This window comes from Sarcophilus harrisii, chromosome 3 (genome assembly GCF_902635505.1).
Source record: "Sarcophilus harrisii chromosome 3, mSarHar1.11, whole genome shotgun sequence".
NCBI classification, from domain to species: Eukaryota; Metazoa; Chordata; class Mammalia; order Dasyuromorphia; family Dasyuridae; genus Sarcophilus; species Sarcophilus harrisii.
In genome coordinates, this window is record NC_045428.1 from 214892317 (window position 1) to 214912091 (window position 19775).

Below are 19775 nucleotides of genomic sequence, written 5' to 3' on the forward strand. Positions count from 1 at the left end.
AACAGTACCCTAGAAGAGATTGATTTCTAATCTAACTCTATTCCTTTTGCATGAATGCTCATGTTTCTGAATTTTATGGCTATTAAGAATTCTCAATTTTCTGTGTAGTTAGGCATTTTCACAAAAGTCTATTCTATGCACAGACTTACAAGCACTCATTTAATACTTTTTTTTTTTTTTTTTGGAGGGGAGGGAATCAGGGATAAATGACGTGACTAAAATCACACAGCTATAACTGTCAAGTATCTGTCAAGATTTTAACTTATGTTTTTCTGCCTCCATGGCCAGTAGTCTATTCACTGTGCCACCTGGCTACCCCGACTTATAAATGTCTGGCAAATAGATGGTACTTATAAATGCTTGTTGATTGATAGGCATGGGACAGGATGTCAAAAGTGGAAATTTTTTGGAGAAAATGTTTCATTTTGAGATATTCTTTAAATTTTTTTAAATTCTAAAATTAAACACCAAAAAAGGAGTACTTTCATATATACTGCAGAACAAAAAGCAAACATTTCATATGAAACAATGCTTCTCTTCATACTTTTTAAAAGTATATAACAAATTCCAATTTACTTTCAAAAACTGTCCTGCTAGTCTGTGCTTCCCTTTCATCTTTTTTATGTTCTCTTCTGTGCATTTTTAAAAATGTTCTAGTGACCCTCTTGTCACTATCTGTAAATCTCCAGTTACCTCCTCCTACTCCCAAATAATTATTAACAAAGAGAAGAGGAGAGAAATATGACAAATAAGCACAACTAAGCAAAACAAATCTAAACAATGGCTAGTTGACAAATTTTCTTTTTTTGTGTCCATCATCTCTCTGTCAATATATGTGTAACATGTATCATCATAAATTCTCTGGTAACATGATGAGTCATTGCTTTGATCCTAATTCTTAAGCTTGCAAAGTTTATTTTTATTTAGTGTTGCCATCCTTGTAAAAACTGTCATCCAAGTTCTTATTTATTCCACTTTGCTTTAGTTCACACTACCCAGATCTCCTTAGGATAGTCTACTACAAAGCTTCTTAAACTATGGATTGTGACTTTATATGGGGTAGTGTAACTGAATGTGCAGGTCATAAAAAATTACAATAAAGAGTAAAAGATTTATGAGTGTTCTATGTCCTGCTTTATCAAATATTCTTCTAAGATTTAGTTCTCTATGTAAAAATAAATAAGCACATTCATCTAATTAGCATACACATTTGTTTTCATCTTTAATAAATGTTAAAATTAGCATATCAAAGAATAGTTTTAAAATAAAATTTTTATTATTTGTTATTAGTGAACATAAACTCTCAGATTTAGAACTGGATGAGACCTCTGAGGCTATCTACTTCAACCCTTTCAACCTACACCTAAGGAAATTGAGTTCCATAAAGGAAAAGTGTCTTGCTCCAGTTCACTTGGATAGTAAGGGTATAACTAATATTTGACTTTGGATCCTCTAACTTTAAAACCAGCATTCTTTCCATTGGATCTTGCTGATGATGTCTCATCACCCAGTCATACAATTTAGTATGGATACTTTTAGAGGTGACCAAATAATATGAATTCATTTCTGCCTGAGTGTTATATTTATATAATGCCATAATTCTACACAATTTTCAAATCAAATCATCAAATATTTAGAAAGTGTTTACTGTGTACCAGGAACTAGCTAAGTGGTGAGAGCAAAAAAAAAAAAAAAAAAAAAAAAAAAAGGCCTAAACTCTTCCTGACCTCAAGGAGCTTACATTCTAGTGAGAAAGGCAATTTGCAAATAATTATGCACATTCATTCATTTACAGAGGGGTAAACTGGATATTAAGTTTACATCAAATATCTGGACACATAAAAATGTTTATATATAAAAACTGCATTCTACAAGTGGAATTTTAAGTTTTGATTCCTAATTTATAGAGTTAGTTAATTATTATTAGGAGCAGTCCCTGGAAAAATACTCTGATTGAGAATTTGTTCTATATAGATTGCACTGAGAAATTTCTCCTTAGTATTTATTACTCTTCTCATCTAAAAATTTTCTCCTTCAGGAAAGTATAATATAATTTATTTTTAAAAATTCCTTCCCTCATGTTATCCCAATTTTTAAAAAAAAAATCATATATTGTATTTCTTAATGATTCCAAAAAAGAGGAAGAGAAGCACTTAACATACGGTTACAACTGTACATTAATGTAATTGTAATTATAATGTACAATTGTAGTTGTAATTGTTACGTACTATAACTGCATGAACAATTCTTATAGGAAAGTCTAATTTAAATTTCCTTGATAATTCAGAACAATGCCATTTCTTATGTACTCCACTGGGCTTTATATTAATCATTTTCCTTTACTAGTTTACTGGAGATCCTTCCCTGAAATTCTAACTCAAAGTGTTTGATGATACAAAGAGAAGGTTCAACTATTACATATTTCCATGGTGCTTCCATTCTTAAATTATTTAAAAGGATCTCCAATTTCATTAGCCTGGGGAACTCCATTATAGGAAGTCCATTCCTAACTACAAATCTAATGCTGTATCCTCTAGGTAGTGCTACTTCATCTTTTAGATATTTTTATTAATTTAATAAAAAAATTGACTAGATTACTGTATCTTTGTGACCACATGAAAGTACTTCACTTAGAAGGAGTACTGGGAGGATAAAGGAAAGAACTGAGGATATGAAATTACTAGTTTAAAGACAGAAGAAAATGAGGCATAGAATGTGTAAATTGCAGGTTACAACCACAATTTATGGATTGCCATTTCATTTTAATCAGGACTTCACAAACTCTTTCTCCTTAGTAAAAGATAAAATCTTATTCCTCATAAGAGCAGATGAAAAAATGACTGGGAAAGTATGTAAAAATCCTGCTGTTTGCTAACATTAAGAGGACTATGTAATTTGCAAAGGTAGGAAGATTGGTATGGAATTTACATTTTAAAGAGAGATTCATTAACTCAGAATTTTAAGCAATATGAAAGACTTCCTAACAATTAGAGCTACCCAAATACAGAAGCTACCCAAATACAGTAGGACATACCAAATCATTATCAGACAGCATCTTTCCAGAAACTTAAATGAATTTTTCTCTGGGATGTTGTAGAGAAGATGCCTGTTCAATTATGAATTAGACTAGAGGACCTTTGAGATGCTATCTCATGCTGACATTCGATGACTCTATTATTCTAGTGAGAAATTACTTCTATCCATTTCATTTCTTTTTCCATTTGTGTATTATATTATTGTTGTTGAATCAGCTCAGTTTTGTCTGACTCTTTGTGCCCTCATTTGAAGTTTTCTTGGCAAAGATACTGGAGTATTTTGCCATTTCTTTCTACAGATCATTTTTATAGATTAGGACCTGAGTCTGAAGCCAGATCTGAATTCATGAAGATGAGTCTTCTAGATTCCAAGTTCAGTGCTCTATCTACTGTGCCAGTTTCTTCATATAAGCTTGTAATTAATAATAAATGATGATTTCTTTTCTTATACAGGAGGTTATTGTTTCCTGAGTTAGGTTGTTTTGGAGAATCTCTTCAAGTCTTATGAACTAAAAATAAAATAAGCTAGCCATTTCATTACCAAAAAAGCTATCTTACATCTCCTCCCTCTCTCACTTATTTTATGATCCTTCTTGTTGGTCTTCACAAAAGAATATCTCTCAACTTTGGGGAATTTTCAGTGGCTGACTTCTATACCTGAAATGTTCTTCTTCCTCATCTCTGACCCCCTTGGATTCCTGGGCTTCCTTCAAGTCTCAACTAAAATCCTAACTTCTATCAGAAACATTTCCCAATTCCCCTTAACGCTAATGTTTTTTTCTGTGTTGATTATTTCCAGTTTAACAAATATTTTGTTTAAACATGGTGTGCAATGAATGAATTTTATTTACTGACTGATTTTCATAAGTCAAGTTAAAAGAAAATTTGTTAGGGGATCGTTTTAATCTCTATTCACCAAAGAATAATTTAAAATGAAAGAAGGTAATGCAAAAATCTGCTTGGAAAACTGCTTCCATCTTAAATTGCATTCATTTAAATCTAGAACTAGTGATAAGACAATTCTTTATACTTTATACTGGTTCAATCACATCTGAAACATTTTACTCAGTTCTTTGCATTCTAGAGAACTTGAAAAGAGACTAAACAAGAAAGTGAATGGGATAGAAAAAAATTTATATGAAAAACGATTAAAGGAACTAGGGGTGTCTAATTTGAAAAAAAAAACACAGGACCATAATAGTTATATTGAAGCTATAATATGGAAGAGAGCACGTTTATTTCTGTGTATCTTTAGAGAATTAATTGGTTGGTTGTTGTCCTTCATTCTTGAAGAGGACCAAAATGACATTACTATGTTAGAATTGAGTTTTATTGTGTCCTACTGTGACTGACCAGTCCAATACAAGCTTGGAATGCTCTGCCACAGGTAAGATATAAATACTCCCTATGAACATTTGGGATGGCCTCTCTAACTTTGTGTATCTCATGCTTCTTTTGAGCTAATTCAATTCTGCTTTGCTCATAGAACACAGAACCTTTTCTGATGAGGACACACCCACTAGGGCAGCTCTGTGTCAGTGTCTCTCATGTCATGCAATCAATTCTAAAGTTCTTAAGAGAGACCTTGAGAGTGTCCTTTGTATTGCTTTTCCTAACCACCTTATGAGTGCTTGCCTTGTTTTAGTTTTCCACAAAACAATCTTTTTGGCAAGTGTACATTTAGCATTAAAACAATATGGCCAGCCCAACAGAGATGTGCTCTCTACAGTAGAGTTGAAAACTGTGGAAGAGTTAGATTGACTACCAAGAGTTAGATTAGATTGACTACCAAACTGAAGGTATACAGTCATTGTGCTGACCTCACTGTTGGATGCTGTGAAACCAGGACAGTATACCAGTGCCATACCAAGAAACTGAATCTCTTCCATTTGAATTATCTTAGGACGATTCTGAATTTCATCTGGCAGATAAGATATCAGACACAGGTCCTTTTTTAAACTAAACTTTAGAGAGTATAGGGCTTGGAAGAAGGAAGATATGGATTTGAATTCAACCTCTGACACTTACTGGCTCTGTGAGCATGGACAATTAATCTCTCTGAGTCTCAATTTTCCTATCTATAAAATAGAGATAATAATATCTCACAAGGTTGTTGTGAGTCTCAGACAAATAATTGCAATCTTACAAAAATTAGCTCATTTTAAGTCTAGAGTATGATATGGTGGTTCCTGATATCCATGTGGTTTCTTCTTCTTTAGTTTTAGAGTGTCTGTTTTCAATAAAATATTATGAATTCACTCACAAATTCTGAATCATCTATTAGGAAAATTCCTTACATAGAGATAAAGGTCATATTCCTTAATTAACTGAAAGTTAACCCCTAAAAGTAGATTCTTTTCACTGATCTATTTTGTTTTGGACCTTTCCTGAAAAATCACACATCCTGGCTAGATTATCAATAACTATTTGGCCTCAGACCAAATGCAACTATCCTACTGGGGGGCAGGATAATTTCTCAAGAATCTAAGTGAGGAGATTATGTCAAGGGAAGCAAAAAACAGTCTCCATTATCCTTTATGTTTATATATAATTATCTTTGTATATAATTATATTGTATATATAATATTAATATATTTATTCATATATGAATATTGCATGCATATATGAGTATCCCATACATATATATAATACATATGTATGCATACATATATGTGTGCATATTATATATGCATCTATATTTTTATATATAAATTAATTGAATGATTCTTGCTATTAACAGTGACAGTTCTATTGCATTTTTTCCTGGTTAGACTATATTAGGCAAATTCAAAATCCTGAAAAACTGAAACATGTCCAGAGGAGGATAATAAGAATAAAGACTCAAGATCGTGTCATATGCAGCTTGAAAAAAGGAACAGGTGATGTCTGGCCTGAAGAAAAATCTTAGGAGGAACTAATAGCAGTTAGATAATATTTCATAGACTTTCACATAGTAAAAGGATTAGACTTTTATTTAATCCAGAGGACAGAATAATGGATAAAAATTATAAAGTGATTTATGCTTTATGTGATAAAGATGACCTAATTATCTTGAGCTAGTTAGTGGCACAGCAGATAGAACCCTGGACCTAGAGTCAGGATGATGTGAGTTCAAATATGGTCTTAGATACTTACTGGCTGTGTGACCACTTAACTTCAGTCTACTTCAGCTTTCTCATATATAAAATAAGAATAATAATAGGCTCTCTGTCCCAGGATTGTTATGAGGATAAAGTATTATAGAATTTGTAAAGTGCTTTTGCAAAGCTTAAAGTACCAAATAAATTCTAGCAATAATAATTAGTGCTATCCCAAAGTAGACAGGACTGCATTCATCCATTCAGATGATTTAAGTTTCTCTTCAGTGGAATTCTTTAAGGAAGGGTCAAATAAGGCATATGCTGAAAATTTATTTGAAAGAGAAAAAAGAAAAGATGGATAAGAGAGAGACAGCGATAGAGAGACAGAGACAGAGAGACAAGGAAAAACACACACACAGAGAATGACAGAGACAGAAAGAGAAAGAGAGAGATACACACCCAGAGAAAGAGAGAGAAAAAGAGGAGAACAAGGAGAAAGACAGAGAGAGATAAAGGCAGTGAGACAAAAAGACAAAGAGAGACAGAGAAAGAAAGACAAAGACACAGAAAGAAACGAGAGAAACAATATATTCTATATTCAAGGGGTTTTTGCCCTCATGTATTTTTATATCTTCATTTACAACTATAGAAACTATAGTTTGATTCTATGATGTTCATGAGGTAGGAATGAATCTAGGACAGAACTTTGAGTTCTTGATTAATCTAATATGCTTTTTAAGTCTTATTTGATCCCACATCATTGTTCAATCCTTCATTCTTCTTTGGGCTCTGTTCTTGACTGACTTTTTCTGCCATGACCCGGGTAATCTTTTCATTCGGGAAGACTACTTTCTCCCTATGCCCTCTTCTTGTGTTTGGTCAGTTCTTGTGATTAGTCAGAACCTTCATTTTAAGGAAAATTCCTAGTCCAGCCAGGTTCCCTTCTTATTCCTTTCTTAGCTCTGCTTATAGCTCTCTAGATAGCTTTTTCTACCACACCTCCATGTTGATACCTTTTCTCCTAAAACTATTTTCCTTTTATGTTTTGTTTTTTCCATTAGAATATAAGTTTTTTGAGGGAAAGAGCATTCTCTCTTTTTTTTTTTTTTGCTTGTATTTGATTATCTTCATATCTGCCACATAATAATACCTTGATAAATGTTTATAGACTTCTTAGACCACAAGGCATTATCAGCACTGTTTACTATTTTTATTTATTAAGAATTCATTTGTTTAATTGTTTTCAGTCTTGTCCAACTTTCTAGGGCCTCTTTTGAAGTATTCTAGATAAAGATACTAGAACAGTTTGCTATTTTCTTTTCTAACTCATTTTACAGATGAGAAAACAGGGAAACAGTGTTAAAAACTTTCCGTAGCAAATTTCTAAAGCTAGATTTGAAATCAGGTCTTCCTGAATTTAGGCTTAGCATTCAATTCACTGCACCACTTACCTGCTTTACTAAGTATTTAGTATCCCTTAAATTAATTTTAATCTACATTTTGGTTGAAAATTAATTGGAAATGTGACTAAAGGATTGTACCTTTGTTTAGCACAAAGCTTAATTTTACAATTTAAGATATTTTCAACCAGCTAAAGCAATTACCCACCTGATCCTGGTTTTCTAGTAATTGGATTAGGTTTCCTTGTGATTTCCTCTGTAATAAAAAAAAGAGAGAGAGAGAGATGAAAATAATTAAAAATTGAGAGTTTGACAGTATTTCAAATAAAAAGTCTTCAAGTAGATGTCCCATTTTCTGATGTTGACTTAGACTTTAGAGTATTCTTGAACAGGACAGAGTTGAAACCAATGACTTCAAAGATTCTTTCTAAATCTCAGTTTATGGTTTTGTATATTAGTGCAGTTAAGTTGCAGCAGAGAATTAAGTTAGAGAAGTTTGCCAAACCTTTGTCAAAAGGAGGTCATATTCTAATGTTTCTCCCTCATATTATAGGCTGCATGGGGGTATTAGAATTTTGCTATCCCATACATATACATATATACACTTATGTATGTTTGTGTATATATATATGTGTATGTGTGTGTGTGTGTGTGTAGTGATACCATATATAATGCATAATGTACATGTATAGACATATCTAAATAGATATAACAGAATATTGGAGGCAATGTTGTTAACTTGCTCTGGCATCACCTCCTTACTTATGTCTGAGAAATAGTCCTAGCCCTGTGGTGTGGTTGTAGACAGTCTAGCCTTCCTATCTTGAGGGAAAGGAAAGGGATAAGAAAGAACTCAAGATGTGCTCTCAAGAAGGAAGCTATTGTCGACTTTTTGATGCAGAATGATTATCAGTCAATTTTTTTTTATGGGGAAATGCCACCAATCTTTTCAAATTTTCTGCATTGCATAGTTGAATAATCACTTGTTCTGGGGTTAGGAACTTGGGTTCAAATCTAGCTTTAGATATACGCTACTCATGGGACCTTGTTAAGAAAGTCACTTATACTTCCTGGACCTCAGTTTCATAAGCTGTAAAATGAGGGAAGAAATAGAACTAGATAGCTTCTAAGGTTCTTTCTCTAGCTCTATGACCCCAAGACTCTGTACCTAAGATTTCCGATACTTTACAGTTCTCCAAACACATCATTTTATTTCTCACCTCACTGCCTTTGCCTATGCAGCTTTTCATGTCCAAAATGTTCTTTCTCTTCCTCTAGGTCACTTGGATCTTTTTCACAGTTCGATGGAATCTACTACAAGAGTTCTTTTCTGACCCTCCCTTCATCTCTCTGTCTCTTTGTCTCTCCCTCTCCCTCTCTGTCTCCATTTCTCTGTTTCTCTTCCTCTCCCCCTTTCTGTTTCTCCCTTTTTACTCCACTCTTCCTCTCTGTCTCTTTTTCTTCTGCCCCCATCCCCATAATTTTCTGTTTACTTTACCAATCTATATACCTATTATAACCATTTCCCAGTACAAACACTTTTACAGCACGTTATACTTTTACAACAGGAACAATTTCAGCTTCTTTTTGTATTTTCAGAATTTAGCACAATGTGTAGAACATAGTAGGTTACTTAAGAAACTTTTTTATTTTAATTGAAGACTTCCCCTGAGATCTATAAACAAATTCACAGAAGAAATGATCCCTGTTCATGTATGCAGAGGAAATCTCTAGAGAACATTCTGTTTCATTAATCTGACACAAACTCATGTTGCTACAAACTTGCAACAGACAATGTTTCTCTTTCTCTCCCTGTTTCAAGCACATACAGTTATGCTACTATGGTATAATCAGTCCATTTTCACATCCCGCTCCCCTTTACTGGCTTTATACATTCTCAGATTTTGATAAAGGTTGCTATCTTTGTTAGGGCTATTGATCTGTCTTAAAGCCAATCTCTGAGATTGTATTAACAGTGAAGTAAAAAAGGACACTGGACTAGGAGTGAAAAGACCTGGACTCCTGTCTCTAACTAGGTGTGTGATTTTTAGAATTTACTTATAATTATCTGCAATTTGCTTTCCATATCTAATCAGAACAGCTATAATACTTCAACATTAATAAAGCACATTAAAAATTATCTTATGTGATCCTCACAACAACTCTGTCAGGTAGGTGCTATTATATGTGATATTATCCCCATTTTCAGGATGAGGAAACTGAAGCTGGGAGAGATTAACTGACTTGCTCAAGGTTACATAACCAGTAAATGTCTAAGGTAGGATTTGAACTCGTCTTCCTGATTCCAAATCCAGGCTCTATGGTGCCACTTATTACTGTAATTTAATATAATTCATATTATAAATGATCACTAAGGTTCCTTCCAGTAGTAGAATTCTCTGTAAGGCAGCAGTCAGATATGTGTATGTGGATATAAATATATACACACTATATATGTGCGTATATATATATATGTACATATATATACGCACATATATAGTGTGTGTATTATGTATATATATGTATATTATATATATGCATATGTGTATTATCTGGGTATAAAAATGAATAAACTTATATTATTCTATCATTTCTTTCCCTCAAGATAGGAAGGCTAGGTTGTCAATAACCATTTGCCCTCAGTCCACCACAAAGATAGGACAATTTCTCAGGGATGTAAGTAAGGAGGTGATGCCAGGGTAAGTAAAAAACATTGTCTCTGGTATCCATTTACATCTATTTATATTTATCTATACATGCACACTATGTATTATGTATGGGTATTTCTACACACACATATGTATACATATGTACACATATATATATACTTATACCACACACACATATACCTACATCCACACATATATAACAGTAGGAAGGATATATATATATTTTTAAATGTATATGTGGTGTATTATAAGTGTATATGTGTGTGTGTGTGTATAAATGTGTGTGGTATATTATGAAAGTATATATGTATTGGTATGTGTGTGTATATATGTGTGCATTTATGTATATGACTGCCAGATGCACAGTGAACAGTGACAGTATCTCCCCACCATGGGAGGAGCTGGATAGCCTGATTTCTATAAGAGTCACACTAGGTGTAATGGAGCTGCCTTGGAGAGACTTAGGAGCTAAACATTCTGTTCCAGAAATGTTTCCAATAAGAGGATAGGAGGTACATTGATCGACTGCAGAGGCATTCTAAAAGAACTCATGACTAGAGCACTGAACATTTTCTCTTTGGCTTATTCTATTTGGCTACAAATTTATAGTTTAACTACTTAGTTGGCAGAGTCTGGTTAAAAAAAAAACCGTGCCATAAGGAGAGAGGCATTGGATCTTATCCTCTTAGAAGTTACATGGCTCTATGATAATGGACCTTGTTTTTTCTCTGCCTTGGTATTTATTTCAGCTTAAGTGAAGCATATTAAATGAGGTACTGTGACATTAAGAGTGTCCAGGATTTCTAGAGTTTGGATATCCCAGCATCTCTATATCAAGATCTGCTCCCTCCTGGATGCCCCAAGGACCAAGAATTGACTTTTTGGAACCCAGCCCAATGGTTGCTGAGAAGGGTTCATTTGGTAGTTCTGTCTCATCTAGATAGGAACTTGATAGGACAATTGTTATGCAGAAACAATACTGAGTGATCTTGTTCTCTCTATTGACCTATGGAATAGAAGTATTCCCAGAGGTAGTAGGAGAAAATGTATTTTGCTTCCTGCTTATAGCTTTGAATTAAATATCCCTTTTTACAAATTAATTATGTCAGGTGGTAAAATGGAACTGGGAGTTACTCACTGGCATCTAACAGTAGGAAGAATGTAGCCGGTAGGGGTTAAAGCATATAACAGTAAAGAAAAGGCATCCCCCAAAATCTTAAAAAAACTCCTAGAACCTGAAAGGCTAAGTGTAACTGGAATAGTGAACCAAATATAACTGAATTTATACATGCATATTTGCATATATATATATATATCTATCTACATGTGTGTACATATGTGTATGTATATCTATATATATATGAACAATACAGATCTATACATACATACATAACTAATACAACAGTTCATTATTGTAGTTCTGTTTTTTCACATCCTTAGTCTAAATTTACTACAATAAACATAGACTGGCAACCAAAGGCAAAACAGATTTGTGAGGAAGTCCCTAGGAAAAAAGCATTTTATTCTGTCCTTAAAGGTGAGGCATAGAGGCAAAATAAAGATTTTGACTTAATTGAGGTGTGGTAGATGAGCAGGAAGAGAGGCATAGAGACCTCATCTGAGCATTTGATTGGTCCAAGGGGAATAACTGGGAGAAGATGAAAAAACAAAGTAAAGAAGAAATAAACACTGGTTTTTTCCCCAAGAAGGTCAATGCCCATACCTAGCTAATCATAATCCCGGCAATGATGAGTTTCTTAATAAGGAGAAAAAAAAAACAATGAAAGAGACTACTATGTGGTCATGAAATTATTTTGTTAAGAATTGGCAGTCTATGAAAGAATTATGCCAAGTATTTAAAAACAAACAATCTTGGGGCAGCTAGATAGCACAAGACAGAACACTGGTCTTGAAGGCAAGAGGACCTTCATTCAAAATTCAGTCTCAGATATTTTATGTGTGACCCTCGGCAAGACATTTAACCCCAATTGCCTTACCAAAATCCCAAAAGAAAAAAAAAAACCTTGAAAGAGATGAAGGCCCACAAATTTACTCAAGACTAGTCAGTATTTTACAATTCATAATTGTGATATTCTTCTCTAAAATGTGTTGTTCTCTGGGAGCAGGTTTCTTGAGGGGCTTCTGGGAACAGCCTTAGTTTCAGTTCAGTGTAATCACCCCAAATGCAGCTAGGAGTTAAAGGTCCAAATCCTTTATTGTCTCTTTCAAAGTTTTGTCTCCTTCACTTGGGGCTTGGCTAGTTTTCTGGAGGCCTTCTGGATCTTGGCTTCAGTGTTCTCCACAGGACAGCCTGCCACCACTTCTCTGTCTTCCTTCATTCTGCCCTCGACTGAATCCTGCCTTGTGAATCTCCTGAACTGCATCCTGGTTGAGGCTCCTAGTTTATATATGCTCTCTTAAAGGTGTGAACTCTATCTAATAAGTACTAAGTACATCTAGAGAACTGTTAAGCACCCTGCTAAGCAACCATCGTCTCTATCAATTCCACTGATTTAGCATTTTGTAAGAATTCTAACACATAGTCTGGGAGAATACAATCTATAAACTGGTTCCAGGAGAGGTATTTTTCTACCTTCCCCAGTAAACAGCAAGCTGTAGTACTTGAATAAGCTGAATAAGAATCTATCTACTTTGCTTTTATAGAAAAGATACCAATAATCATAATGGGAAGGAAGAAAGTAAAAAGAAAACACAATGGAAAAGAAGAGGTGACAATATATAAAATATATCCTGGAAATGATACAAAATTAGAGAATTGAGGCAGTTCAGGTCGCTCATCCTGCTTCTAGTGCAGATGGGGTATGAGGCTTGTGTTTTCTATGAAATAGTTTTGGGTTTTTTTTTTTAACAAGCTCAGAAATAAGAACACCCTCATCTACTTTGGCATCCTTCTCTGGAGAATAACTAGTCCATTGATTGAAATAAAGAGTATGATTAATAAATGGGAGAGGTATTCTGGGAAAATATGTTGAGACAAGACCATGGAGGATTTAAGGAAAAGAAGTTTGGACTTCTAGTAAAGCCATTGACAGATTTTGAACATTTAAACCATTGTTAAGAGAGGAGCCCATAGATTTTACTAGGTTGACAAAGTCATAATCAACGTGATAATTTAGGAAATTGAAGTACAAATGCATAATGGTTAGAGAACCAGGCCCAGAGTAAGGAAGATCCAAATTCAATTCCCATTGGAATGGGTTCCAGAAGGGTCTCTGTTTGTAGTTAGGGGAAGGGAAAGAAAAACAGGTTGTTATTTTCCACCAGGACAGGTGCAGAGGGTTTGGGTTTCAGTAAACAAGATATGATTCACCACACACCCAGGTGCAAAAAGCTTAGGTCCTAGTAGATAGGATGCCAGGAAGTATGGCTCCTGCTACATGTTTCCATTCCTTGTTTTTCTCAAAACTTGGCCATTGGTTAAGAAGTAAACGTCCCTTGAGAGATCTAACCAATGAGCAAAGAATAAACATCTTCCCTGCTACCTCTACCTTTTCGTATAAAATACTCATTATGGAGTTTCCCCCTAGACCAACGAACTCCCTGATGCTGCTTGGGTCCTGTCCTAATTTATACAACAATAAAGACTTTTCTTTTGTGAAACCAGTCAGGTGTCTAGGTAATTCCTACCTACCAAACCTGTTCTCTGTTTGCATCATTATTAATATATATTGGCTAAGATGATCCTGAAAAATCATTTAATTTTTCTATTTCATCATGGAATTTTCTAATACTACAAGTTGTAAGATTGCTGTTATCTGCATTAGAACAAAGAATTTCCCCCCACCAATGAAATCACGGATCCAGACTCCTCCCCATCCCATTCCTACTCCCCAAGAGTAGTGGTTGTATGCTAGTTAGAAGGCTGCTGTGACCCTATGGATTTGGAGGTAAACAGACTAACTCAATAACTAGGCTGTTAGACAGAAACTATTCTTTATAGCAATGAAAAATTCTCAAGCAAGATGAAAAACTTGATTTTATTCATCTACCTTCTGAGAATTCTGGGAATAGGAGTGGAGAGGGGCAAAAGCTGTCAGTACTTTTCCACCTGGCCCCTAAGAGGTTAAAACAACAACAACAACAACGAACAGATATAGTCTTTAAGATATTTAAGCAAAGGATCCATTTACTCAACCAACTGAATGCTGCCTTGAATTTTTGGACAGATGGTCTTTGATATAAACCCCATTTGGGAGGAACTGATACCCAAGATGTACAATTTATGGCAGCTTGCAATGAACTTGCAGCAACTTCATTCTAAGAGGTATCTAATTTCCACTCATTCCTGGACATTCATTTATTAACCCTTGCTTCACTGTATAATAATGAGGTAGTCTTGGGCTTTCATGTCTACACCCTAAAAGTCAAACCCAAACACTGATGAGCCTGTCCATTAGATAATCACAATAAGAGTGGAAAAAACAACTGACTTTTGACAAACTGATGAGAAATGTGATCTGTGGATGATGTATTTAATGACCCATGAAGTACCTTCATACTTTTAACCTAGGATTCCTAAATTCTATATTCTTTAGTTTAAGACAGTTACTTACCAGTATCATCAAGTGCATCTGCTAAATCGAAATCATCTTGACCTATTGGAAAAATTAGCATAGTTAAGTCACTTCTTGATGGAAAAAAACTAAACTTTAAAAAAAATTCTGCTGTTCCTATATTATATTCATTAATCAATATTTTGTTTTTGCTTTTGTTTTTTCCTGAGGCAATTGGGGTTAAGTGACTTGCCCAGAGTCACACAGCTAGGAAGTACATTAATCAATGTTTCATTGATTTATTTATTTACCATTTCTTTAGTACTTAACACTTATGAAGCACTACAAAAGGAGCTATGGGAGTATCTATAGTTAAAGCTTTTGATATTCCATCAGTAAAAATGATACTATGAATAAGAAAACTATGCTTCCTTCCCAGGAAATTAGTTATTTGTTTTTTGTTTTTTTTCCTAGAGTGGAAATAGTGTTGGAGGAGGTAGATTCAAATTCTGGTCCATCCATATGGCCTCAAGAAAATAATTTCCTTTCTGTATGACTCTGTCCCCATCTGCAAAATAAGATGGCCTCTAAGGTATCTTTTAGATCTAAATCTATGATTTCAGTAGTTTCATTTTGATCCTATTGCATGTCACTTTGTTATAATGTGCAGACCAATATTCAATTCAGTTCAATTAATATGAATAAGGCAATATTAGATGTTGGGTATTCAATGACAAAAATAGAAAAGTTACTGTCTTCAAGAAGCATACATTCATTGGTCTTCTGCTATTCATAACAATATTTTTTTCCTTTAATATCTCTTTCCTTTTAGCATTCCACACAGGAATCCAAAGTCTTTAATAATACCTCCCTTCCACATTCAATCAAACTATAACTGTATTTATAGAATATTAAGAATATTAAGCATTTCAATTAAATGGATTTCCTCATTTCTAACAAGTATAAAGCAAGTGGAAAATATTATTTCTGTTTTACAGTTTGGATAGGGAATTATAAAAGAATTATGCACAGACTCACTGCAGTGCATCAGAGTCTGACTAGACTATAAGCTCTAAAGACAGAGACAGTTTTATCAAAGCTTGAATTAAAATGCACTGCTTAATAAGTGGTTCTTGTTATTTTTTAATGAACAAAGGTACCCTGTGCATTTGTCCTACCCTCTTCCTATGTGATAAGATGTTGACTTTGGACATTTTATATGCTGTGTGTGTTAAGTCACTAAGAAGAGAAAAGAAATCTTTTAAGTATTCCCTGTAAATGAGAAACCAGTGTTTCTCCATTGTCTAAGTGATAGGTTAGGCATTTGGGGAAAGTATGCTTAATCTTGGAACAGTAGTTTTTAACCTGGGGTTTATAAGGTTTAAAAAAAATTCAATAGTTGTATTTCAATATATTTGGTTTCCTTTGTAATTAAATAGATTATTTTACTAGATTGCCAAAAAGAGGTCACACATATACACAAAGGTTAAGAACTAATATCTTAGAAAATATTTTCATTTACTGGGGAGGAGAGCTACATCAATATTTACAGAGTATCTACAATATGTTGGTCATTAGACTAAGCACTTTCATAAATACTGTTTCATTTGTTCTTCACAATAATGCTGGCAGATACGTGCCATTATTATTTCCAACTTTACCTAACTCATTAGGTTATCAAATTGACATATAGCATCCAAAAAAAAAAAAATAGGAAGGAAGGAATTAAGGGAAACTGACTCCTGAGAAATGAAAATTTAAGCAGTAAAGTGAAAATTTTAGATATAGTTATTTTGGCTCTAGGGACAGAAGCCCAGTATGAATATTTTTAAATAGCTTTTTATTCACCAGTTATAGGTATGGATAATTTTACAGCATTGACAATTGCCAAATCTTTTGTTCCAATTTTTCCCCTCCTTCCTTCCACCCCCTCCCTTAGATGGCAGGATGACCAGTAGATATTAAATATATTAAAGTATAAATTAGATGCACAATAAGTATACATGACCAAACCGTTATTTTGCTGTACAAAAAGAATCGGACTCTGAAATATTGTACAATTAGCTTGTGAAGGAAATCCAAACTGCAGGCAGGCAAAAATATAGGGATTGGGAATTCAATGTAATGTTTCTTAGTCATCTCTCAGAGTTCTTTCGCTGGACATAGCTGGTTCAGTTCATTCTTGCTGCATTGGAACTCCATTGCTGAAGATGGCCAGGTCCATCAGAATTGATCATCATATAGTATTGTTGTTGAAGTATATGATGATCTCCTGGCCTTGCTCATTTCACTCAGCATCAGTTCGTGTAAGTCTCTCCAGGCCTTTCTGAAATCATCCTGTTGGTCATTTCTTACCAAACAATAATATTCCATAATATTCATATACCACAATTTATTCAGCCATTCTCCAATTGATGGGCATCCACTCAGTTTCCAGTTTCTGGCCACTACAAACAGGGCTGCCACAAACATTCGTGCACATACAGGTCCCTTTCCCTTCTTTATGATCTCTTTGGGATATAAGCCCAGTAGTAACACTGCTGGATCAAAAGGTATACACAGTTTGATAACTTTTTGAATGTAGTTCCAAATTGCTCTCCAGAATGGCTGGATGTGTTCACAATTCCACCAACAATGTATTAGTGCCACTGTTTTCCCACATCCCCTCCAACATTCTGCATTATCTTTCCCTGCCATTCTAGCCAGTCTGGCAGGCGTGTAGTGGTATCTTAGAGTTGTCTGATTTGCATTTCCCTGATTAATAATGACTTGGAGCATTTTTTCATATGGCTAGAAATAGTTTCAATTTCTTCGTCTGAGAATTGTCTGTTCATATCCTTTGACCATTTATCAATTGGAGAATGGCTTGATTTCTTATAAATTAGAGTCAATTCTCTATATATTTTGGAAATGAATCCTTTATCAGAACCTTTGACTCAGTATGAATATTTTTAAATAATCATTTTCTCCTTTCATTTAAACAAGTATACATCCTAAAAGCAACAGAGAAAAATGCTTTATCTCTTCATATAAAATCAATAACTACTTAATTATGAGCCTAGATAGCACTGATTGATCAATTCCTGCCTGTTGAGTGTGTTAAAGTGGCAATAGCAATCACTCTTCATAATTTTGTAATCTTCCATAAGAGCCTTTTAAAATATATGACAAACAAATGAATTATTGAGAAACTCAAGAAGGACAAATATTTAAAGAGTTTGTTTATGCTTATAGTATTCCAAAAAACTTACTTGAAAAATGACGATTAGAAGCAGAATACATAAAAATGATTCTACTCATAGTATTGTTTTTCTTCTGATTAAACTTGAAGTAAATTCATTCCTCTTATTTGGAAAATAAATTCTACATCCATGATCTCCTTCCAAACAAAAATATGTAAATCACAAAAATGTTATTGTAACAGCCTTCTAGTTAGTCCACCAGTCTCAAATCTTTCTCTAATCCATTCAAAGCATAGGTCTGATCACATGACAGTCCTCTCCCCTCAAGTTAGTAAACTCGAGTGATTTCCCTATTGTTCTCTAAGAACAAATACAAAATGTTCTGTTTGACATTCAAAGCTCTTCATAACGCATCCCATTTTGTAATGGCTGCCTGCCCACCCCTCCATTCCACCCAATGTTCTTATAGCTTACTTCCCACCAAGTCTCCTGATAGCTTACTTCTCAACAAGTACTCTTTGACCAAGGGGCAATGTCCTCCTGGCTGTTCCATGAACAAGACATACATCTCAGTTCTGGTCATTTTCTAATGCTATACCCCATTCCCAGAACACTTTTCCTTTCTCTGTTCTGGCTACTGATCTCCCTACCTTCTTTTAAGTCCCAATTAAAATCTCAACTTTTACAGGATGCCTTCCTCAACCCCTCTTATCTTCCCCCTATTAATTATCATTTTCCCCCCTGAAATATGCCTTACTTTGTACATATTTGTTTAATCCCATTAGATTATAAACTCATTGAGGGCAAAGAACTGTTTTTTGCCTTTTTTTGTATCCCAGAACATAGCAGATATTTAATAAATGTTGATGTATTGATTGATTGATTTACTATTTGTTTGACTAAGCCTGTAAAATAATTTGAAAGTCCTTTTCTGCTGGTAAAACTAGGATATAATGCTATGATTTAGGACCACCTCAGTAACTAAATAATGAAACTAAAGTTGTAACCAAGAGAGAATACGCTACGAGTAATGCTTGTATGGGGTGTGGAGAAAATGATGAGAAGAATTTTAAGCAAAGGAACTGGAACGTGATTATGAGTCACTTTGGGTGGAGTAGATGGCTATGTTATTCATACATGATACAAGATATGTAGGAACACTACTATTCTTTCTGATCAGAATTGAGGCTCTGTATGTTTTGCACAGGCCAGCAGATAATATCAAAGTCACAGACAGCTGCTTTGGATGGAATACATTTATTATGGGGCAACACTTTCTGAGGGACTATACAATTCAACCCCAGGTTTCTAGTACATTGAATGTTAGATTTTAAATATTTTATCATATTCAGACATGTCTGGATAGGTTTTCTTATGGCTGAGGAAGGGATTTGGAAAGTCAGAATATCTGTTCATCTTATCATTAATGTTCATTAATTCTTTAATTCATTCAACATTTACTGAGTATCTGTGAGGGATGGACTTCTGGACCTCTAATATTCTTTTTAGCCCTAAATCTATACCTTAATAATTTTCTGCAATAGAACACAAAGTAGTGAGTTGCATAGACTTTTTAGGAGATTCAAAGTTTAGAGATAAGCTACAGAATTCATTCTCAAAAAATAAAGGCTAATTGGGAAATATGACAACTAGGTGTCATGTATAATAGCACCACTGGATTTGGTATCATAAGGACCTGGACTGAATCCTTGCCTATACACTTAGAAATTGAGTGACCAAATCTCTTAGTCTCTCTGAACCTTAAACTCCTCATCTAAAAATTGCCACTCAATAGGTGGATATTATCTTGGAGCTAATGTAAAGATCAAAGGAGACTAAAGTGCTTTGCAAAATATTAAAATCAACAAACATTTATTTAGGACTTTCTATGTGCC

General features: G+C 34.2%; 1 protein-coding gene across 6 annotated transcripts in view; it reads right to left on the reverse strand.

The window, feature by feature from the left end:
- The window catches only part of XG (Xg glycoprotein (Xg blood group)), a 51698-nt gene that overhangs the window by 23234 nt on the left and 8689 nt on the right, over nucleotides 1-19775 (reverse strand). For all 6 annotated transcript variants that reach the window (XM_031959046.1, XM_031959048.1, XM_031959047.1 and 3 more), the window contains exons 2-3: nucleotides 14759-14800; nucleotides 7724-7771 (exon numbers count right to left, since the gene is read on the reverse strand). In XM_031959046.1, coding sequence (XP_031814906.1) covers nucleotides 7724-7771; nucleotides 14759-14800 — 90 coding nt within the window. The remainder of the gene's footprint in view (nucleotides 1-7723; nucleotides 7772-14758; nucleotides 14801-19775) is intronic.